Raw genomic sequence first — 25,081 nt, 5'->3', positions numbered from 1 at the left:
CTTTTCCAAAATCACATGTCTAGTAAGGGAAAATAGCTTAAAAAATGACACATTATGACTTATTTTAAAATTCGTATTCCGATTTAATCATGAATGTGTTTTCCATTATCATTTAATTCCACAGATTCTGGATTTCTACCTGGGTTTAATGGTATTAATGTACTCCATCCCCTAACATTAGCCCTAAATACCCAAGAATTAGGCTGAACCATATAAAATAGTCATTTTGTAAGCCAAAAGCCAAATAATGGCAATTTCACGGAGTCTGACCAATGACTTAATGCCAGAGAGAAATATGGAAGGCCGTAGAGAAAATGATAACTTACAAGACCAGCTGGACCTCCCCTACCCAAAACTGACTCAAACCCTAACATCCAAGTTTTTATCTTCCTCATATTATCTGAAATTCTACCAAGTAGGGGCTTCCTCCTCTTTTAAAAAACAAATAATCCAAATAGAGTTACCACCAACCAGATATCCACATTCCAGTGAAATTTAGATCTACTTGCTTTTTCCTGAGACTGAACTGGAAGTAGGAATTTTGAATAAAGAGCCGAGGGAAGAAGTGAGAAGCTTGTCCTAGAACATGGGATCCTGGGCTGGACAGCGTAAGAAGCCAGAAAGGAGCCTGTGAGACTGAGGAGAGAAAGCCGCCGGGCCAGAGAAACGGAGAATTCCCCGAGGATCCGCCCCACTTTGATACTGTGCCCAGGGGGAGCCCTAGCATTGGGCTTAGAGAGGTGAAGAAAAATGTGACATCGCCAGAGGGAATCATGCTGCCTAAAATGAATTCACACAGACGAGCGTTCCAGAAGTTTAATCTGAAATACAAGTTGCCAGAGGGCTTTGAAAAGGTCTTTTTTCCTCTTTCTGCGTGTTGTAACCAGAAATCTACTCACAGAGCTGTACTTTCCCCCAAACTCAAAAGTCCTTTTATCTCCCTTTGCTCTGGGTGATTCTCTCTAAGGACGACTTCAAGAGACAGGTCTAAAATGCTCTGTTCTCCGGGGTAGAGCTGGTTACGGCCTGTGTGGTCAGGGTACATGTACACAGAGGAGAGAGATGGAGAAGGAGACCATGTCTGTAACATACAAACTGATGTAACTGTCATCTCCTGGGGACAGGACCACAGCCAAGTGGAGGACACATGGACTTGAAATGTAATGGGTGCCAGAAAGTCCAGAATAGGGACAGAGATACGAGATTTGAACTATTTACCGAGCAGAGTTATAGATCATAAGAATTCTGAAAAAAGAACAAGAATTACTTTCTTGCTGATGACTAAGTACCCTTTTTTCTTCAGATGGGTTGACCATGAGGTTGGAATGTGGGAACATAGGACAGAGAGGAAGACCTGAGGGGCCATTACCATGTGGGCAGGGCCTCATCTACGAAGTCATTAACAAGGTTGTATTTACATGCTCCCACAGGGCTGCTGTGTACCAGGCAGGCAAGAAACGGTACTGAGATTGTTTAAGACAAAGCTCATCCTTGTTAGTTCAGAATTGTTATTCTTAAGGGTATCCTGGCCTCACTGAAAACGTGCGTGTGTGTGTGTGTACATATATTTATGTGCAAACATTTTGCATGTAAGTTTGCATATAAACATATATATATATATATATATATATATATATATATACACGTGCACACAGAGACATATTTTGTATGTGAGCATTTTGGTTAAAAGACACATTTTTCAAAAGTTAAAAGCTATTCAAAAACAGTTGCAACTATCTTAAGTTGAATACCACCTGAACACTAAATGTATTCAACTAACCTTTGATAAAAGTTTCATCGAGAAGTCAGTATCAGAATGTACTACTTTAAAAATCCATTCATATGCCACTTCCAGGGAACTTACAGAGACACACCTTGAATTCTACCGAATTCAAAGCATAAGCAGTGTAAGTAACTAAGACAGCATAAGAAATTTGCTTGGTTGAGTTTATGCTTGTGAGGATAATATTTGAAGCTTTCTATGAAAGTGAGCAGTAATAGCTCCCATCAATATTATTGAGACTCTAATTCATTTTCTCATTAAATATTTACAATCCTAGGTAATAGCAAATTCTCAGCTCTTAAGGGCGCCTAGCTGTCATCCCCCCATTTGATAAAGATGCTCTGTAAATTTCAGCCAGAAAAGGGAACCCCTCGAAACCGTTATCTGTGGCGTCCCCAGGGGGCCCCCAGAGTGGCCTGGGCAGAGACGATCGGGCATCTGTTCTTATGTGTGGCCTCTAAGGAAGGCTCCACCCTTCGAGAGCAGCAGCAGCATCTAGAAGTTGACAAAGAATGCTTCCTTTACTGGGACTCATTTTAACTTGAGAAATTCTTTGTCGAATGGAAAAATAGGAAAGCGTGTCTCTCTTTTCCTAGTTATGAATGAACCACCACCACAGCAAAAGAATGTAAATACTTAGCTTTATAACCCAGGATTTTGATTTACAGCCAGACTACCCTCACATCCTACTGCCTACCTTAGCACTGTAAGATTTTCACGCTCTCTTACAGAAATACATAAAGTATAAGTTAGCAATATATAAACGACGGTAACAAAATTGATTTATACAAATGGCTTATTTCCCATCAACTTCACAAGCAGGCTTCAAGTTACTTCAGTGTATTAAATAAGGCTATTGTTCAGTTTTCTGAAACAGATGCAGAAACACTTATGGTCAAGCTATTTAACCAGTCCCTCTCCAGCAGCATCGATTCCTGCTTCCCTCTTTCCTTCCAACCTCCACTCCTGAGTCAACAATTTTCTCTGTCCTGGCTTTCTCCAAAGTTCTAGAGAAAATTGGACTTGTATATTCTGATTGGCATCTTACAAAAGTATATTTCAACCTCACCTAAACCCTCACTGCTTCTTCTGATTTCTGAGTGGCCAAAACATTCATTGAGTGGTTAAAGCATGCCAGACATTATGCATTTAGAAGAGGAGGATGAGGACGGGAGGTGGAGGACAAGGGAGGAAGAGGAGAAAGAGGAGGCGGCAGAGTGGGAGGAGGTGGCGAAGGACTGAATAGAGGAGGGAAGGAGGAAAAGAGAGCAGGAGGGGAAGGAGGAGAAGGATCAAGATCTCAGGTTTTTAGCCAAACCAGTCCTGGCATCAGTCCCTCCAAGTACCTTGAAAGGTCTTCACCTTGACCAGCTTGCGGACGTTGCCCGTGCCGTCATCCCTCCTGACCCAGACGACGAGTCTATCTGAAGGGCTTCCTGTCATTCTGTAGAAAAACTGCAGGCACTGCTCCTTCCTCTTTGGGTAAAGAATCCGAGACTCCAGCAGGGCTGCCTCTTCTGTGGACCCCGAGCTCGTGTTGAGGTGCATGAAGTAGCCGGCACCTACGGAGAGAGCACCCCAAAGTCCCATCTCTGGCTGCCCACACCACAGGGTGCCCTCGACCCCAGCAAAGTGAAATTGTGAACAACAGCCATTATCCAGGCAATGAAGGCTAGACCTCTTCTGGGGAAAATAAAAAGGTTGTTTGTCAGTAAACATTCTGTTTGTCTCCATGGACAGACTCGCTGGCTAAGCCACAGCTCTCCACTGCTTCTTTTGATCATCTTCGTTCCCAAGCTTGCATAATGTATACCTCTGACTTCAGGAGATATGGGCTTCAAGCAAAGTTTGACAGAATTTAGTGTCTGTGAGATGAATTCCATTTTCCTCACTGACATCACTGTTTAAACTAGAGATTCATTCCAAAGAAAAGAGCTGGCCTCCTAGTTGTGTAAGAAACTGGGACCCAAGGTTTAGGAATTGGATTTTAAATATTCCCAATGACAAGGGTTCAGTTTCATCTGTTTCTAGGCTAATAACTGAGTTATTATCAGTGGTAAAGAATCATCTTTACCGTGTCATAAGAAGGGACATTCATGGCATATTAGGGACTAATTGAGGATTTCTCCTGAAAGGGCACTGAAAAAGAGGGCAGAAAGTGTCTACATTTGTGCCAGAGCTGGGGTTTTCCCAACTCAGATATCTCAAAACTGTCTCCCCCAAAACAAGCAGATGGCTAAGCAGATATGTTACTTGGAAAACCAGCACGCTTTCCAAAGTCAAGCGCAATGAACAATTTTTGCATATAAAGCAGTTACTTAAACTTGCTCCAGTACTCAGTCTCTTACCAAATGCTCCACTGAAAACATTTCTCAAAGTAAAAATGAAGTGAGCATCTACTACAGTTCTAGATATTGTGGCAATATGCTTCTCGGCCTCACCCTGCCTCACCCATGGGGTGCCTGCCTTCCTTATCGGCAGCAAGCATCAATGTGTAAATAAGCTTTCCACAAAGCTTAAAAACATCACAAGGTTTTAATATTACATCAGGACAAATTATATTATCTTCCATGTTCTTCTAAATGTGTTATGAATTACTGAGTGCTTGGGTTAAAGGAAACGAGCTCACATGGTCTCCAGGTGGTCCTTGCTCAGGAATTCTGTCCAGGTGGACTTGGAATGGGGAAGTCAAGTCCAATAACTCAGGTCTTGGAGTCAGACCTGAATTCTTGCCCTGGCTCTGCCACTAAGTAGGTGTTCATTCATCTCTCTGGGTTTCAAATAGGAGGTATCTTCTATGCTTCAAGCTCTTCAAGTCTGCGCATCTACCTGAACAATACCAGTGCTCTCTAGACAGAGGAAACACCATCCCATTAGATGCCTCCTGTGGAAGAAGCATAATGGCTGGTCAAGTTAACCTGATAAAGCTTTTCTAGATATTTCTTCTAGGGTGTGGTTCTTTCCTTTCCTATTAAGTTGCTAGAACATTGTTCTAGCTGGTTCCTTCCAAATGAAGATCACCTTTCTGTTTAGCTGGAAACTATTATCCTAGCAGCAATCCCACAGGAGAGATTGGACAAGAGGCAAAGATGGAAATTTAGAGAGAACTTCAGGCCTCGATCACCCTTTGGACACTTGGAATTATGTGTTTAATAATCTGCTGTGTGACAGAGACTTTCAAACTTTGCCAAGGCCAGAGGAACAGTGGCAATGTTTTATGACCTCTGACATTCTTCTCCCTGGTGGCTGGCATCTGAGTGACAAACTGGGTTCCTTTTATGAAGGAACTCTAACCATCTCTCACACAGGCACGGACTAAGTGACTTCGTAATAGACCAGTCTTTAAAACGCAATTATAATCTATAACCCCACTGCTTCCAAACAGAGGAGAGATGATTTCAATGACAGGCACATAATAAAAGGATGCTAAAATAGAAATTAAAAAAAAAGGAACCTCTGACAAGAAAGGGAAGATGGAAAAAAATAAGGAGTGAAGCTGCTGGTCTGCAGCAGGAAGCTCTGTACGCACCATCTCCTTCCATCCTCATTGTGAAGCAGCAATATCTTGATGGTCAGAGAGGGTTATAAAAGCAAAGACTTAAAAAGCAACAACAATGAAAACAATTTCTTGTGGTCACATTAGCAAGTAGTGGAGGCAGATTTCAAACCCAGGTCTGTCTGACTTTACGGCTTTTTCACTATACAAACCATATATAGGAGCTGTCTGAAGCTGTGCTATCCAATATGGCGGCTGCAAAACAAATGTGGCTATTGGGCACTTGAACTGTAGCCTGTCCAAACTCAGATGTGGGAGAAGGGTAAAATACGCACCAGATTTCAAATAACTAGTATAAAAAATTGTGGAGTACCTCATTAATAATTTTAACATTGATTACATGTCAAATGTTAATATTTTGGATATAGTGGGTTAAATAAAATATATTTTTTTTACATAGCTTATTTATTATACACATATTTTAAATAAAATATAGCTTTTTTACATAGCTATTAGAAAATTTTACATTACATATGTGACTTTCATTATAGTTCTATTGGAGGGCACTGCTCAGGTACACTACCCTTATTTACAAAGTCATGTCTTATCAACCATACGCTGTATCAGTTTTGTCATTGCTTAAGTGCATCTTTCTTTTGCATGCCCAGAACCTGCATGCTTTTTACTGAGTTAATAAATAAGATATGAGAAATGTTCTTTGTCCTTGTTCAAATTTCCAAATTTGATAACTAACATTCCAGGGGAGGCAAAACATGTTGACAGCCATTTCCTAATTGAACCTGGTGAACCAACTCAATCTGTTTACGCTCTACCTTCACCAACCTGTGCATTGTCCCACCAACGTGTGATCCACTTGTTCAGGCTGAGAGCTGTCTTCATGGAGCCAGTCAACATCATCTCTGGTACCCTGAATCATCCCACAGATGTTTGTCTTCTCAAAAGCACAGTGGTCCAAAAGGGTGTGAGTTGTGGCTGCAAATGATATTTTTGTCACCTTGTTAAAAACTTAAGGCATCTCATTTCAAATACCTAATGTCTCAGACCAGTAAAACCTCATTGCTCAGATACAATAGTATCATGAGTCTTTCATTTTCTTGACTTTTTCTCAAATGCAAATCCTATTCTCATCCATTAGATCTGAGACTTGCAAACGCAGATGAAGCCCTACCTACCTCACTGAGTCACATGATGAAAAGAATTATGCTTTGCTATATAAATGCCAACCACGAACCCCTTTAGATCAAGAACAAGGTACCTGTGTACTGGGCCTTGTATTTAGTGGACCTTCAGCACATAAGTACTGAACAGAATTAAACAATGTGTCTCTGAAGACTAGTGGGGTGTTGGTTCACAACCACGGGAGTTTCCCGGGTGCCAACAAGGGGAGGGGAGACTGAAGAAAGAGGCAGACTGCCCCAGATTGGTAGGTGGCAGGTTTCCTAAGCAAGGGAACTTACTTATGAGGCTTTTCATGGGAGCCTCATGGTGAATAGCTCTCCACACCCACCCACTAGAATCTTAAGGCTTTATATGGAGGTCTTAACTGGATTCAGTCACATATACCGTCCAGATGTTGTCAACAACACATTGCTCTCTCAAGGCTGCGTCCTTGAAAATGGCTCCAGCTGTGAGAATGGCGAGCGAAGGTACATTCTAAGGACAGGGGAGGGGTGAGAAGCCTCAGATCGCCTGGGTCTAGCTCAAGGGTTAACTGGTGTTCACATCCTCTTGATGACCTCCTCCAACATGGGGTCATCTTAGAAAACATGCCATCCCAGAGCATTGGGTTACTCTCGGAAAAACTAAACTGGATAAAAAAATTTGCATGGAAAAAAACCTTTCTAGTCTATCACCGACCTCGAGCTTTACATGGTAATGCGTCCTTCCAAAGGAAGCTACAGAAATGAGACAATTACAGCTCCTTACGTTGATCCAATACTTCCACTTTACAAAACACAACCACACATTTGATTTTCATAACCATCCTGTGAGGTGGGTGTTATAATTTTTTCTATTCCAGAGACAGAGAAACTAAGGTTATGTAGTTTCCCATAAGTAGAACATGAACGAAGAGGAAAGGAAGCGCACAGGAGATCAGCAAGGCTGGAGGACTCTGTGCGGGGGCTTGTACACCCAATCCTCAGCCCCAGGGGCACTCACTGCAGTTGTACATTCGGTTCAGCCTCTCCAAATCGACGGCACTGAAATCCAGGCGCTGCCCAATGATGGAGTCGAACTCAGGGATTTTTGCCGTGATGGTGGGGACACTTGCATCCTTGTTAAATGAGAAAGGCCCGTAGTGCATCACAGACTCGTAATCATAGGGTGTGTTGAGGTCTGTGATGAAGTTGTCATCGTAGGTGTTAAAGTTGTGCTGGTAACCTGTCAAGGAGAGAATCCACAGGTCCTGTTCAGTCACAGCATTTCCCCTTTGACCAGATTCTCAAGCAGAGATCAAAAAACAAGGAGACAATGTATCTTTGATTTAAATATATTTATATATTTAACACATTTATAATTAGCATAATGTATAAAATTGATGCATATTATTAATTACTATTCACCAATTAATATTATAATGAATTAAGATATAATAGCATATAAAATTATTATAATAAATATTAAAAATATATATTATAATTAATATATAAATATATACATGTTATATATTTTTAATATATGTATATATTTAAATCAAAGATCATTATATTTCTGGGTGAATGTGTATGTGTACGGTTTTCAGAAAGAGAAGGTAAAATGTCGAAGTGGAGGCAGGTATTCCAACTGGCAAGAATTTTTGAATTCAGGAAAATATCCAGGAGTGATACACCTTGCTAATAGCCAAGTACCTCAGCCGGCTCTGTACCTGGCCAGTCCTTCCACAGGTTAGAAAAAGGAAATCTGAGGGGCAGAGGGAAAGGTAAGCAGCTGGCAAGAAAGGGGCATCTTGTCCATCAAGGCTCACATCCTTCTGTTCCAGAAATAGCCTCATGGAGAGAAGAATAAAATAGGAAGAAAACAATTTATTTTCCTATCAAAATAGAAAAGGAAACTATTTTCACAAGATTAGTGCAAGTGAGATAACATGTACTGCAAAGTGCAAGGCTGAAATGAGAAACCGATGGGCTCTTCTTTTCGCCTACTAGCCACCAGGCATCGACTGCTTCAGCTGCAGTCATGGGAGGTTCACAGATTTTTAATTTCCTTCTAGAGCAGTGGTTGGAAAACTGAATGAGAATGTTCATATCTCTTCCAATAATAACTTTCCGTCCTCGTGATCTTCTCCTTCTCTAGTTCCCCTTCAGTTGTTTTTATCAATTAGAAGAAAATATGCCACCGGCCAGGTGGCACAATGGTTAAGCGCGCACGTTCCACTCCTCGGCGGCCCAGGGTTAGCCGGTTCAGATCCCGGGAGCGGACATGGAACCCCTTGGCAAAAGCCATGCTGTGGTAGGTGCCCCACATATCAAGTAGAGGAAGATGGGCACAGATGTTAGCTCAGGGCCAGTCTTCCTCAGCAAAAAGAGGAGGATTGGCAGTAGTTAGCTCAGGGCTAATCTTCCTCAAAAAAAAAATTTAAAAAAATAAAAATTAAAAAGATGAAAATATAATCGTCTACCAAAGGCTTTCATACAGGTACATTTAGGACTGAAGAAGCGTGGCGCAACCTGGGGGATGGTCCAGCAGGTGCGGGAGGGAGTCTCCAAATGCTTTTGGAAAAGCCAATGAACCTCTTTGAGCAAGACTTTGCTTTAACTATAAAACGAAAATACTCATATTTCATCCTCCCAACTCACAGGGATTGTATGCAGACTATGGGATCAAAGCATTTTCAAAGGTGGGACAGGACTGAAAGAAATAAATGACCCAAACAGGGAAGGGGGAAAGCGACTCCTTCCAGAACATTTTGTCCTAGGATGTCATTTGAGGAGCAGATTTATAAAGAGCATCACGGTGGTATGAGGACTAGGGCTTGGGTCTGAGGTCTCCTGGTGACTCTTGGCGGCACCTTAAGCAAAGCACTTTCAACTCACTGGATGTGTTTTCTTTAACTTTCAAGAGAATCAAGTTAGAATAGATTATTTTATTCTTTATTATTCAAGGATTCTTATCAGAGTGCTTTACCAAATTAATGCTTTGAATGATTTTTAAAAACGTATTCATTTTTGTGCTTAATTTGTTGTGCTTAATCTCTACTGGGAGCTGTGCCAGGTGGGCGGCGGCCCCTGGCCATGAACAGGACAGGCAAGGTCCTGCCTTCAGGAAACTCGCAGCTGAGAGCCTTGAAGAGGGAGCGGTCTTGTAAACCAGAGGTCTGTCGGCAAACCCGTTGTGTAAAGGGTCAGAAAGAGAATACTTTTGGCTTTGCAAGCCATATGGTTTCTGTCACAGCTATTCAACTCTGCCACGTAGCACAAAAGCTGTCATAGGCAATGCATGAACAAAGAGACGCGGCTGTGCTCCCGTAACACTTTATTTACAAAACCAAGTGGATGTGGCCCATGGGCTAGAGTTGCAGACCCCTGCTAGACTTCAGAAGTTGAGTTTTTCTTTAGTGGAGAGAAACAGATGCAGAAAACACAATTCCAACTTAAGAAACGGAGATGGATTTGGGGAGAGAACTACATAGCCAGTACAGTGTGTTCGTAAGTTAAGCAACAAGATTGCCATCAACTGAAGATCAGATGCAATACAAGTCATAAATTACCCTGAGCAATAATACTGCCCTTGATTATGATTTTATTGTATTTGATGTCCCACTTGAGAACCATTCTCCAGCGAGTGCAGGCAATTTAGATATATGGAATTACACCTGATGAAAATATAGATAGGTGATGAGCAAACGTGTTGAGTAGCCCATGCTCGACCCAGGACTCAGCAAGTCTGCAAACTACCCTGGCAAACGTGTCAGCTCCCTCCGAGAAAGGGAACTTCATTTGGCCTAAAACCATCCAAAAAGCACTAAGCATTAGGCTCTGCAAGACTTAAAAATGTGAATATTTTCTGCTTCCCTGTGTAATTTTCAGCAGAGTCAAGTACAGGTGCAGGAAGGTAAGAAATTCAGGCCTCTAAACAAATACAGAAAAAGTCTAATAGTGCCTTGAGTCTCACAAACAGAGACTCTTTTGGTCTTTGACCTATGACCTCCCACTCCCCTACCTCTCTACACAGACCCAGTTATTACCCCGGGAGAGAAATACATTAAATTTGATCTGTTATTTCATATCTGGGTGAATTTCATATCTGGGAGGCAAAAAAGAATATGACTCGGCCTCTAGCTCCATGGTTGAGGGGTGGATGGGTGGAAGTGTGTGTGCGGATCCAGTCCTGCTGACATATTAGGCTTTTACAAACCACACAGTTTCCCTCCTTCCGTCAGCACTCCCATTCATAGAAATACCAGAAGATGAGGTACTGGGAGAGACACACATTGAGAAACCTTACAGGTGATTTTGATACGATTGGCCATCCCCACCCCCACCTCACGTGAGAACCATTCACCCACTTCACTCCAACATGAGCTAGTTCTGGCGGAAGTCTTTTGGGCATTCATATTTAATTTTAAACTATGGCCAGTTCTTCCAAGTCCCTAAAAATAAAGTTGTTAGAGATGCCCTGCACTATGTGAACCCACACATGAAATTGGGATCTAAATAAAACAGGCAGTTACTTGCCTTATGAAAATCATGTGTGGTAATAGTTAAGGCATTTTTAATCCATTAAAGTTTCATTAATCTATTACTGCCAAAAATAATGCTTTTCCACTCCCTCAACTAATTCCTAATTAAAATTCAGGTGTCTTCAGAAACACAGCATTGACTTTTTCTCTCACTGGAAACTACTCAATAAATAATGTTTTAGCGTACTCAAAGCCACTCTACTTAGTTGTCTCAAACCATTAAGGATGGCAGTGTCCAAAGAAGTCTAACAAAATGAAAGAACGCCGAAATTGTTAGAATAACGTTACTGCATAATAATATGTGAAATAAAACTGTGTCATCATGTGCGTAGCATGGGCTGCGGGCAGAGGAAGAGAGGTGCTCAGGAAGGAGAATGAAAAGACCAGCACATTTTGATTAACTAGAATTCAGACTACTAGCCAGAATTAACATAATTAGGGGTACAATTTCAGATAGAAGTATTCATTTTTGTTGTTTTTTTTTGTTTTATTTTTAACACCTATCATTGACCTGGTAAAGCACCAAAAAAGTTCTTGAGTGTGTTTTAGCGTCATCACACAGTCGACTAAACCTCATGCAGTCTCCTACAGCTAGATGGGGTTTCACATCCAGAAAAATGACCCCGACATCCTCAGAGACCTAATGCACTTTACTAATTCAGATGGGAAAATAGACAGCATTTTAGACAGATTTTCAACGAAAACACTGAAACAAAGTAAAAACTTCTCATTAACTTTCAGTTAACTCCCACATTGAGTTAACCAACATACAGCATTCCCTGAGACTCTTATCTGGGATTGGTTATGATCGGATCAGTACAGTCCACAGGAGAAGCCAACAAATTGCATCCAGCAAAGTGTGTGTTCCCACTGGAGAAGCTGAAGCTCCCATCCACACACAGATATGGCCAGGTCATCCCAGGGTTGTCTCAGATAAAGATAATAGCAAATCCCACCCAACCACCTTGGTTTCATACACACCTGAAATAATTTCATCCCACCAGATGTTCACATAATCATCCCGGTCAGTCCTTGACTGCTCATGGTAAAATCCCAAAGCATGCAAGATCTCATGTTCGATGATGGCTTTATAGCCACATCCCTGGCCAATGGAAATGTTCTGTCCCACGTGTTGGTCGCCAACCTCAGACCAGCACCTTTAGAAAGGAGAAGAGGGAAATTTTCTCCTACAGAATTCTTAAGTGGCTGTAATTCACAGGATTCCAGAACACAAAATTTGAAGGGAATTAGATTTGATTTAAAAAAGAAATTATCAATAGGCATTCTCATAAGCAAATGGCTCAACATAAAGGATTGGGTAAATAAGCAACATTCCCTGGAGGGAATGTCATGCAGGCTTTAAAAGTGACGGTTCATCATAAAGGTGGTACGTGTACTCAGAGGCAAAGTAATCCTAATAACACATCAGGTGAAAGATGTAAAAATTGGCATTCTTCCTCACCTTCGCAAAATCATAGGGCATTCCAAAGAATAACGCTATTGCTTTTATACTACAATATTAAGTTTTCTCTGAGCGGTGGCTGTGGTTGATTTAAATTTTCTCCTTTATACCTGAATGAATTTCCAAATTTCCTTTAATGAGCAGGTGTACATTTTAGGATCATGAAAAAGAACATCATTAAAAAAGCAAGTTAATCCAGCCCATTTATTTGATGTAAGCCGATCTGTAGCATGATGACAGCACAGAGCAGGCTGCCTAACTCATTTCTGAAGGGCTCCAGGCCAGGAGGACCCATAACCTCCCTCAGGAAGCAGTGGACTCGGACACTGCTGGCAGAGATTGAATTCCTCATGGTGTAAACTCTTGCCCTCTTTTCCCCAATTATTTTTGTCTTTTCTCATAAATTCAGTTTTCCACCTCTATTAGCAAACCTGAAGGTTTCTGCAGATTGTCCCCTTACCTGCTTTAAGTTGTGGAATAAGCATCGATACTCTAACCCATGCTCCGCAGGATGAGCGATTTGCTGTTAGTTTGAAATGCGACCAAGGGATTGCAAGTTCCTTGGTAAAAATCGCGTTGTCTTATCTACCATTGTTTCTCGAGATTGCTAACATCACATGCTAATGGATTTGATTTCTACTCAAAGATAAATCTTAATTATTTGCTAACAACTTTATTAAGATATAATTTACATATCATAACATTCATCAATTTTAAGTATACAACTCAACAATCTTTAGTAAATTTGCTGAGTTGTGCAGACATCACGGTGAACTCCTGCCTCTCTGACAGTAGCATTTTATTACCAAACCAGAGTTTACTCTGCAAAATATTCATAATCCAGAGGGAGCATTTATTATTTATCGTTTTTTTTTAACATCCCTCCCCAACAAAAAGGTGTAAGTTGCAAAAAATACCATAACTCTGCCACTCTGTGAATCTTCCACCTTGTCTTCCTGAAAGAGCTCAGCTCACCTCCAGCTTCGGGGACCAGGGCCCTGACGGGTCTGGGGTATTCTGGTCCAGTCCCCTCCCTAGAACTTCTTCTTCCTTCTCCCCTCCCCAAACTTAAATGTAACAGAGACACCTCCCTGCCAAGGCAATATGAGTCCCCCAGATTCAGTTTTACAGAGAATGTCCCTCACAGCTGGCCCACCCTTTCCTCGGGTACCTGGAGACTGAGTTACAAACTGAAAAGAAACCAAGAGAATTTTACTGGAAAAGGGAGAACTTTTGTAAAGTGAGCAGATTGACTTTGTTTTATTTTTGAGAGAAACAAATTGTCTCTGTTTGTGCAAAAAAAAAGGGGGCGTAGTTAAAGAATGGAAATAAAAGTGTTAAGAAAATGAATATTTTTCCTGAAATTTTCAATAAATAATTAGAGGTTTTGGGACTTTCTGGAAGCTCGGAGGTCGCCAAAGGACAGTATGAAGAAGTCAAAAGCAGAGGACCTCCAAAATCTGTGTTCTTGGCAAGGCCTGAGGTATACTTTACATGCTTTTTTCTTCACATAAGAAGAAACTATCCAAATATTATTGGTTACCTCCATTTATGCGGCCGACAAGAACCTCAAACAATAAACCACATGTCTAGGAACAAATTCACTGTTCTAACCCAAAAGTGGTTCCTCCAGCAATATTCCCAAACTGGGTGAAGGAAGTTACCACTCACCAGTCCTCCAAATCAAAAATCTTCGAGACATCCCGGATTCCTCTCTCTTTCTAATCCCTCACATCAACTAATCACCAGGTTCCGATAAGACCGCCTCCTTACAAATTTCTCAAATGCATTCCCTCTTCTTTATTTCAACTGCCTCTTCTTCAGGGTAGGTCCCTTTCATTTCTCTCCTGGAGGACTAGAACGTCCTTTAATTGGTCTCCTGCCTCAACTTCAGTTCTTTATTCACTATTGCTAGAGTAATCTTTCTAAAATGGAAACCTGAACATATAATGAATCTTGCACAAAACAGTAGCTTCTCTTACGCATGGCTCTCTATTGCCAGGCTCCTGTTTATCATGCTGGCTCATTCTCACCGTTCTGCACCTCACATGCAAAGCTTCAGACTTTCCAAACTTAACGGATTCTCCAAGTAAGCCAGATTTCCATTCATGTTTGCTGTCTTCTCTCCTTTTTCTTCTTCCCTTTCTCTCTTCTTCTTCCTCCCCCCTTTTCCCCTGCTCTCACTCTCTTCCCACCCCCCATTTGTCCTTTCCTCTCTGCTGCCACTATGTCCTCTCCCTTCTTCATCTCTCTAACACCCAGGTTGGCTCCCCCTGATGCTTCACCTCACACTAGTAGGTATTCATAAATTTCTTTTTTAATAAAAACGCAAGCTAAGAAAACAACTAAGGTAAGCAAGGTACTTAACTTGTATCTAAGTAGCCATCAGAATTTTACTTTTTTTTAGTGCTAATTGCCGCATACTTCTTCTTAAGAGCCTGAGTCATATGCTAACTTCCTTCGGCATCTGTTATCCATCCATGATTTGCAAAAACCCCACCGTGGGAGCTAAACCCCCAAATCCAGGCGACACCTAGAGGCAGTGATGGGAACTACAGTGTGAGGAAACTCCCGGAGCAGCTTGAAGACACAGAGTCAGGGAAGACGGTAGCTTCACTTTCCAACCTTATCAGCCCAGGTTAGTTGACATAAACCCCACTGGAAAAAGGGCTTCTTCCTTGATACACCATTTATTTCTTCTTAGAAATAAATAACTATGAAGAGCAAATTTACATCCAGAAATTTTTAAAGAGGTCCAGCCAACCAAGTACCATAATTTAAAATGGTACCATTAAAAACAGGATAATTTATACTTTAATAAACCTGACTTTAAAAAGGCGCCATAATTTAAAATATGATCTAAGCCTAGAAAAAGACTTGGGATAAATCTCCCTGAGGCCCAGAGTTATCCAAACAACTCATTCTCTACATAATACATTAAAAATGTTATGTAATTTAAAAATCCACAGTGAAAGATTTGATTTTGCTTTCAGTTTCTTTCCAATTTCTTCTTTTAGCTGTTGAAAGAGATGTGTCACTTTTTATAAACCAAAGGATGCATGACTTTCACACTCTGTAAAAGTTCATACTTACCCGCTAAACTGCTGAAAGATGATATATGAGCTCTCTCCTTCATAGGGCTTGAAATCCACACAGGACTTAAGGCGGAACATTTCAAAGGCATAGAGAATGGCTCCTTTGGCATTCAGGTCTGCAGAAATCAGTAAAAATATCAACGAGCATTCTTTATGTCTTGGATAATATACATAACATAGTTTAGAGAAAATCATGCCATGACATAAAACCCACAGAGGCCCATTATAGATTTTTTCGGTAGTAAATAGATTCCTTGAAAACTAAAACTGAAAAATTAGTTGTGGATATAAACATTAAGTGCATACTTTAAATATATAATGCAAATATAACAACAAAATAAGAAGACGTGTGTGTGTGTGTATAGGTGAATAAAATCATAAAATAATTTCCCACTTTCTCCCTTTCCTATTTCCCCATTCAAGCAGGGATTCTCAGCGCATTGCCTCAGGAGAGTCGCATGGCACAGCAGAAGACAGAAATGACTGCAAGTCACTTCTGTCATCTGGATGAACTGATGAAGTACCTTGGAGAGCAGCGATGCAAATGGCGTTCCTTTACCCCAGTCTAAAAAGGCATCCCCTCTTGCCGGAGGGAGAGAGCAGAGCTTAGAGAGGTTTGTGGGTTCTGAAAGCATAAGTCCATATGGTATTTAACCCTGCTTCCCTACAAGACCCCTGGGGAGATGGCAAAGCTAGACAGACAGCCTTAGAATAGACTTCTGTAACCCAAGTTTGGAACCAAAGCAGCAGAAGCCTAATGGACTTGAAGGGGCAAGAATAACAGATGCCTTCTCGCAACCTGTGTGGACCAATGACCAAAGATCAAATGTCTTTTCTTTCACCTAACGTGCACACACCTCGGTGTTGCGTAAGACAAGGATGGGTGCAGAAGAAAGGTACTCCAGAGGAACAGAGAGTATGTTTTACTTTGCGTGTGTGCCTATTTTTTTCTTCCGTCGACTCATCGAAGGTAGGTCTCTAAGTTAAAAATCAAGCTAAGTTACACAAAATTAAATTACATTTCTGGCACATTTGATTTTGTGCAATCTCTCAAAGAGTTTACAATTCTTGGGAGTTTACCAAGAATTTACGAGTCCTTATCTCATATTTTCCTGGCCCTTATTTCATTTGATAAACTACCAAGTTGGAGATTCCACAGTTCAGATGTCGTAAGATCATAGCAAGGTCACTAAAGAAATAGTCATTGGAATAATCCGTAAGTTAATTGTGGAAACAGCAGAGATAACAACAGTAAGTAGTCCAATAAACTTACTAAGGGATTTTCATGGACTTTTACCTATTCTTATTTAGTGATATCTGTAATAGAAGGTATATACACAAGACAGCTTGGTCATCACAAAAGCGTAAGAAAAAAAAGTTTGATTATACTAAAGTCTAACTGTCTATAAGATTCGGTTGCTTTTGCTATCCTCAAGCCAAATGGTGGGAGTTCCAAAAGTGGTTAATTTTAGAATCACATCTCTTCTGCCCTCCCCACACCTGAATAACTCGTAAAGAGGGAACTAAGCAACTCTGTAACAATTTTGTAGAAACTCTTCCAACATCATTCAAATGGAAAAAAAAAAAAAAAAAAACGGAAAAGAAGCCCACTTGAAGCCTCCTTATTCACCATGAAGCCAACCTCGGGAAGCCACGCTTGATGTTTTGTGCGCTGTCTTTACACAGGTGATCTGCTCCACTTAGGACGCTGCTGGCTCTTTAAGAGGAAGGAGCCTATCTTTTGCCTCACTGTATTCCTAGGTCCTAGTTCTTTACTCTGCCCTGACATAGTTAAGTGTTACATAGCTCTATCTCGAACAATCATGTTAGTTTGGAAAACCACTAGCCCTCTTTCACCCTGGATCAAATAACATGAGAAGAGTTAACTTCAGACACCGATGACTCTACATGTTGGAGGACGAGCACAGGAAGGCTAACTCTACTCAGTTTAAGAGTCCCTTGAGAGAGTTTTTGATTCTGATAATAGCAGAGGACCTTGAATCTGACTAATCCCCCCACAGATAACATTTATCAACTTTGGGAAAAATCAAGAAAATAAACTCTTTGAATGCCTAAAACAGGGAGAAACTGGAGGAGTGTTTATTCTTGACAGAAGGAAATTTCATTGGTTAAGATTCACATCTATACAGCTTTTTGCATGAGGGCATTCCCCAATCCTTTCAGCACAAGGAAGAGAGAACTCAAGCATAAACCTACAGGTGTATTTGCTTGGCATATCAGAGGGAAGAGTTTGGGACTGCCTGAATGGCTGAAAATCAAGGGAGGAAACCTGGAAAGGAGAGAGCTACGAATGACTAGGGAGGCGAGGGCTAGTGGTTCCAAAATCTGTGTATAAACACCTCTCCAATCTTTTGTCTGACTCATGAACATTGCCTGAATGGGAGAAGACTCCAAGGAACTTAGTGGAAAGTAGTGGGGGGAAGGCCGATTAAATTGAAGAGATGTCTCAGCTGCTGCCCACCGTCGTGGAGAGAATTTGAAGCTGGAGTCATGTCAATTAGAAGGGCTGGGAAAATTCTTGGGTGTCTTATTGAAATCCAGAGAAGCCATGTCTTAAAAGTAAAGACTATGTCCCAGCACAAATGGATTTTCTTTGAACTAAGGACAAAATCAAAACAAACCCTTTATAAATCCAGGAGGACCAGACAGTAATTTAACTGCTCTGACAAAAGTTAACACTATTCAGAGAAAAACAGAATGCAGAGTGTCTACAATGTGATATCTACGATGACTAATATATAGCCGAAAATTACTGAATCTGTGAAGAAACAGAAAAGTGTGATCCATAAACAACATCAAAAGCAGACAATAGAAAGAGAAACAGACCCGAAGATGACCCACGTGTCATAAATAGCTGACAAGGATTTTAAAGCGTTATACATTTGTTCAAGGATTTAAAGAAAAAAAGACGAACAGTCAAAGAATCTCTGCAGAAAAATGGAAATTATATAAAAGAACTAAAAGAAAATTCTATCAGTATTATATCCAAAATCAAAAATTCACTGGATGAGTTTAATAACAGACTAGAGATGGTAAAAGAGTCAGAGAGAAAAATATTGAGAGAAATGAAGAGAGCTTTAGTGACCAATGGAAAAAATACCAAGCAGTCTGACAGCTGTGCAATTAGACTCTGAGGGACAGGAGAGGCACAGAAAAAAATATTTGAGGAAATAATGGCCTAAGATTTCTCAGATTTAGTTACTTAAAAAAGTCACTGTAAGGTCTAAGAAGCTTGGTGAACTCAGGCAGGATAAATATAAAGAAAATTAACAGGCATATCAAAGTCAAAATATTAAAAAAACAAAGAGAAAGAGAAAATATTGAGAGCAGGCGGAGAAAAACAGACACATGACATACAGGGGAACAACAATATTAAAGATAGCTAATCTCTTGTTAGAAAACACCAGAAACCAGAGACAACGTAATTGGGGCAAAATATTTGCAAAATACATATCCAAAAAAAGACTTATATCCAGAATATGTAAAGAACTCTTACAACTCAATAATAAATACACAAATGACTTGATTTTTAAAATGAGTAAACTATTTAAACAAATACTTCACAAGAGAAGATACACAAAGGACCAATTAAAAATGAAAAAGAGTCAGCATCATTAGTCAACATGGAAATGCAAATGAAAGCCACAATAAAATACCACTACAGGTCCACCAGAATGGCTAAAATTAAAAAGAATGACACCAAATGTTGGCAAGGATGTGGAGTAAAGGAACTCTCATTCATTGTTTGTGGGAGTGTAAAAGGGTACAAGCAGTCTGAAAGAGGTCCAACAGTAAACCTACATCTATGTGAAAACCCAGCAATTTCACTCAGGTATTTACACCAGACACACGAATATGAAGGCACACACGAATATTAAAAAAAGATTTGCACAAGAGTGTTCATAGTAGCATTATTTGTAATGGCCAAAACATGGAATCAACCCAGGGGTCCAACCCCACGAGGATGGAGAGCAAGCTGTGATGTCCTGAATTCATACAATGGAATGCCACTCAGAGACAGAAAAGAACCAAGTATTGACACACATGACAACTGTGATGAATATCTCAACATTTTACTGAGTAAAAGAAGCCTTAATCAAAAGAGCTTCCATTTGTATGAAATTCTAGAACAGGCAAAACTCATCCATGATTAACACAACAACAACAAAGAGAAGAGTAGTTGTTTCTCGAAGGGTGAGCATAACTATGAAGGAGAACAGAGAACTTCCTGGGATGATAACAGTGCTACATATCTTGACAGACGTATAAATATTTTTACACTGTATAAATGTAATATATAAATTATAGAGGCATATAAATATTTTAAAACTCATTGAATGGTACTTGTAAAACTCATGCATTTTACTCTATCTACATTTTACTTAAAAACGAACCATAAACAGAGGCTGGCCGGGTGGTGTAGTGGTTAACTTCATGCACTCTGATTCAGTGGCCCAGGGTTTGCCAGTTCGGATCCCAGGCACAGACCTACACACTGCTCATCAATCTGTGCTGGGCGGTGTCCCACATACAAAATAGAGGAAGATTGGTAGAGACCTCAGTTCAGGGACAATCTTCCTCAAGCAAACAGCCAATCCTCCTCACCAAAAAAAAAAAACACAAAAAACTAACACCACCCATGTAAGAGAGGATGTAGAGCAAATGGGACACTGATACATTGTTAGTGAGAATGAAAAGTGGCACAGCCACTTCGGGAAATTATTTGGCATTTTCCTAAAAAGTAAATACACATTTTATGATCAAGCAATTCTATTCCTCGACATTTACTCAAGATAAATAAAAAAAAAAATCTATCCACACAGACTTGAACAAGAAGGATTGCAGTGGCTTTCTTCACAACAGCTGCGAACTTGAAACAACCCAGTGTCCATCAACAGAAAAATGGATAAACAAGTTGCAATATATTCACACAAAGGAATATCACTGAGTAGTAAAAAACATTAACTACTGATCCACAATGATATGGAAAAACTTCAAAAACATGTTAAGCAAAAGAAGGCAGATACAAAAGAGGACATGCTATGTGATTCCATGTATGTGTAAATCAGTTGTACACCAGGTAAAACTAATCTACAGGGGAACAAGTTAAAATGGCAGTTGTGTCTTGGGGAGTGGGATGGGGGTTGGCTGGAAGCAGACCCATGGGCACTTTCCGGAGTGATGGAAGTGTGGGTTACATACTTTATGCATTTATCAAAAGTCATTGACTTGTACGCTGATTTGTGCATTTCACTCCATGTAAATTTAACTTTAATAAAGGAACTCTATACAAATATTGAACTGTAATTAGTACATTTACTTTTCTCAATGCCATGGGTCCAGGCATCTGAACCGTTTTTAACCCTACAGGTGATTCTCACGTGGTGCTGCTTGAGAGCTACCACCAAATGCTTGTGCTGCCGTCTTATTTCAGGCCACTTGTTTTCAGTTTGCTCTCCATTGATCTGTCGCCTACATTGCAGCTCAGGAGACCTTACTACTCAAAGTATGGCCAGCAGACTAACAGCATCAACATTCCCTGGGGGCCTGTTAGACTCTCGGAATTTCAGGCCCTGCCCCTGACCTCCTCTGCATTTTAACACAATCCTGGGGGACCTTTATGCCCCTTACAGTCTGAGAAGCACTAACGTCCGCCTCCCAGAGGTGCGGTGAAGGGTAAACAAAATATCAGGTGTCTTGATGGGAGGGGCGTAGCACGGGTGTGACAAACAGGAAGACAACTGTCATGGGAAAAAAAAACCCTTTCAAAGCTGACCTTTCTTAAATCAGGTGGCAATAAATACGAGTACACCATGAATTTGCAAGTATCCTGGCAAACACTGGGAAAGACAACTCAGCTCAATTTTCCATAAAATAACTGAGAACAACAGCATTGGTTTGTACCTAGCTCTTCTCCAGAAGGGATTGGAGGCAGCGCTGATAAGGGTGACGGAAAATACTGAGACATAATCTACGTCTCCTGAGAGGGGGAGCAGCCTAGCAGCCCACTAAGACTGTGCAACCTTGTCCTGGCTTCCCCGCCCCTCTCTCCTCTGCTCTCTCCACACAGGCTGGGCTCGCAGGTGTTGTATCCTCGTGCCTGCTCAGCTATCAGTCAGCTGCTTGAGGTCAGCCAGCGTCTGCACGTGGCTGCTAACACTTATTTATTTCCACCAAGTATTGTTTCCACAAAGGGTAAAATATAATTTATTCAGTCCTTTATCTTAAGAGAGAGAAAAGAAGATAAATTATTAATACTGAGGAACAAAGACTATGAACACGTGAAATACACACGTTTCTATTTCTCAAAAGGGTGGCATAGTTGTAAAAAAAACCCGAAGAAATCAATACGCTAAAAATAGTATCCTCAGACCATACTTAGATTGACCTAAACCAACTATTATTTAAAGTGCAAATTTTTCCTGCTATGATGTCAAATTATACTTCATTGTGTTTTTGTTCTTGATGTTGCTCCTGGTCTTATTAACATGGTAATGTGTACTGGGTTTTTAAAATTATTGTTTGGTACTGTGTCTCAGACTGGTTAGGCAGCACTGGTTTTGATGTAATGTCATGCCTTTCACTCCGGGAGATAAAGAATCATCGGGACTTGGAAACCCTCTTATATGCTGGTGATTACTCTCCATCTGAAGCTGACGAACAGGAGGAAGGAGGAGGGAGGAGATTTAAACCCCAAGCTCCTAATTAAGACAGTTGCTATTACCCAGATTGTCAGCCAGAATGTAAGGAATGGGGAACTTCCATCTGGCGTTGGGCTCTCTCAGGGCGTTTCTGGAGTTCTGTAGAGACAAAGGCAAACATGACCAGGAAGGCTGGTCCTCAAGGCCTCCCCGGCCTCCTCCCACCAAACTCTCACACCACAAACAATCTGTCACACAATTCAAGCAATTTAGTGGCATTTGTCTTTTGATTATAAAAGTGATAAAAGTTCATTATAGGCAATTTGGGAACCTGGGAGAAATTAAGAACAAAATAAAGGAGACTGAGATAGCCGCTTTAAACATATTGGTGCACTTCCTTCTCTCTCATTCTTCACGTCTTAGGAACATTGCGTGGACAAGCAAAGTACTAATTATAGACTCTTCTGCACTCTTTCTAATTTTTTCATCTGTTTTTGTCATCACCAACCACAGTGGAAGTTCTTGTGTGTACAGATTATAGATTAGATTCTTCATCTCCTTCACAGCACCCATCTCAGGGCAGGACACAGAGCGGAAACTCTCAATCCTATGACACATCCAGTCCTGAGGGACGCTGTTGTGTCATTGGCAGGTACTCACCCGCAAGAGGATGTCCCCTTGAAAGAGGTCCAAGCCCGCAGCTAGACATGGATTTTTAAAAACAAAAATTTGAACGAGTGTTACTAAAAGGCATGTGTCATAATAAAATTAATCTTTTCCATGAGAATCTTTCATTGTTAATCTTTATGCAGTGAAACTCATTTTGAAACAATGCAAACATTCCCTCTAATTGAGTGAATGTAAATAGCCAATAGATATCCTATATTGTCACAGCCTCTGTTTTCGTTTTTGGAACAAGAAACCTTGTCCAATTCTCTTAGAATTAAGTGATGAGTTAGAAGGGATCTTACTGATCATTGACTTCAGAACTCTCATCCTTCAGGGGACGAAACGGAGTCCTGAGACAGGAAGTGATGTACTAGGAGGTCAGTGGCAGGAGGAGCATTAGAACTCCCGACCTTCCATCCAGAGCCCTTTCTGCCATTGCACCATCCTGCCTCCTGACCCTAAGTAAATGGGTTGATTTTGCTCTTTCCCATGGAAAACAACGGTCCCCTCCAAATCCAAGCTCAAGATGCCACCTTTGTAATAAAGAAGACCAGGCAAACATGGACAGTTCCATTCAAAACTGGGTCTCCAAACATCTACTGTCAGGAGCTTCACAGAATATGCTTTCTCCGGGATCATATTCCTTAATTCTGGTCTCACACCATTTCTGAAAATAAGGTCCTTAAAAGGGAGGCTCCTTGCTGGAAAACTTTAAGAGCATTGAAAGAATGTCACTCCTTATCACAAACTTCCTGTGATAAGCAGCTTCCCCCATAAAACACAAACGGCTTCAGACAGGGTCATTGGATTGGACCTTGTTCTGAAGACAGCCCCTGACTCCCAGCTGGGAAGTCAAGCTAGAGAATAATCACGAGAGCCTCACATGGTACCCGAGGCCCCATTGGCAAAGCCTATGGCCCACTCGGGAGCCAGGTGTAGTCTGTCAATGACACCATGGAGGTGTCAGGTATTAGGAGGCATCATGGTTTCACTTGCCAGTGACTGACTAAGGCCGTCCCTGTATCACCCTCTTCCCCAAGCACACATTTCCTAGATTTGCTGAACTTCCATAACCCTAACCAATCCTCAGGTAACAGCACAACTAAACTACAGCAAAAAGCAAAGACACCACTGCACCACTGGCACTAGGGCCCAGGTTCTGAATTGCCTTTTCTGCCAAAGTACTATGTGCTGGTCCATCCACAGTCTTGCCTAGGCTTGTCATGAGCAAAAGGATGCATTTCCTGACACCTGGCCTGGATTAGAGATGGGGAGTGAGGGGAGGGCTCTTCCATAGCCATATGGACAAGCCCACTCAGACTTTGGCCCCAGTGGTTGGTCACTATGAATGCGATCACAGGGGGTGAGATAGTGTGGCAGGAGGAACCCTTCACAAAGAAGCGTAAATCCATTGAGAGCAAGCCTCACTCTATTTACTACCCATTTGTTCACAGAGCGCATACTTATTAAATGCCTCGTGTGTCCTAAGCATTGTTCTAGATGGTGGAGATATAGCAGAGAATAAAACAAAACCCTCAGGGAGATGACATTCTCGACTGGGGTGGGAGGAGAAACAAACAAATAAACAAACGTAGAGTATGGCAGATCATGAAAAGTGAAATTTAAAAAAAACATAAAACAAGGTAAGAGGGAAAAGAGTGCTGAAGTGTGGGAGGGTTGATATTTTTTAAAGGGTAGTCAGGGAAGGCTTCCCTGAGGAGGTGGCATTTAAGCAGACCTCTGATAGAGTGAGAACGAAGGAAGAGAATTGAAGGCTGAGGCAACAGCCAGTGAAATGTCCTGGGGCAGGAAAGCCTTGACGTCCTAGAGCAGTGCTTCCCAGACTCTAGCCTCAGAGCCCCCTGGAGGGCTTGTTCAACAGATTGCTGGGCCCCACCCCTAGGTTTCTGAGTCAGTAAGTCTAGGGTTGGGCCTGAGAATTTTCATTTCTAACAAGGTCCCTGGTGATGCTGCCGCTGCTGCTTGGGGGACCACACACTGAGAACCACTTTTTTAGAGAAATAGCCATGAAGTCAGAGTGGCTGGAGGGCTTGAGAAAGTAAGGGGTTGAGTAGTAAAAAATGGGTCAGAGAGGTGGCTGGGGTCAGAGCATCTCAAACTTTAATATGCTCGGAATCATCTGGGGTCTGTCAAAGTGGAGATGCTGATGCTGCAGGTCTAGATGGGACCTAAGATGGGGCATTGCCAAGACA

At 41.2% G+C, this 25,081-nt stretch overlaps 1 protein-coding gene across 1 annotated transcript in view; it reads right to left on the bottom strand.

The window, feature by feature from the left end:
* The window catches only part of MEP1A (meprin A subunit alpha), a 33,641-nt gene that overhangs the window by 6,294 nt on the left and 2,266 nt on the right, over positions 1-25,081 (bottom strand). Inside the window, 7 exon segments of the mRNA XM_005603976.4 lie at positions 3,130-3,345; positions 6,123-6,272; positions 7,461-7,682; positions 11,962-12,137; positions 15,536-15,653; positions 22,283-22,358; positions 22,860-22,900. Of these exon segments, the coding sequence (XP_005604033.1) occupies positions 3,130-3,345; positions 6,123-6,272; positions 7,461-7,682; positions 11,962-12,137; positions 15,536-15,653; positions 22,283-22,358; positions 22,860-22,900 (999 nt within the window).

The sequence above is a fragment of the Equus caballus genome, chromosome 20 (assembly GCF_041296265.1).
Source record: "Equus caballus isolate H_3958 breed thoroughbred chromosome 20, TB-T2T, whole genome shotgun sequence".
Lineage (NCBI taxonomy): Eukaryota > Metazoa > Chordata > Mammalia > Perissodactyla > Equidae > Equus > Equus caballus.
Note: the sequence above shows the minus strand (reverse complement) of the source record. Positions and strands in the feature narration are given on the sequence as shown.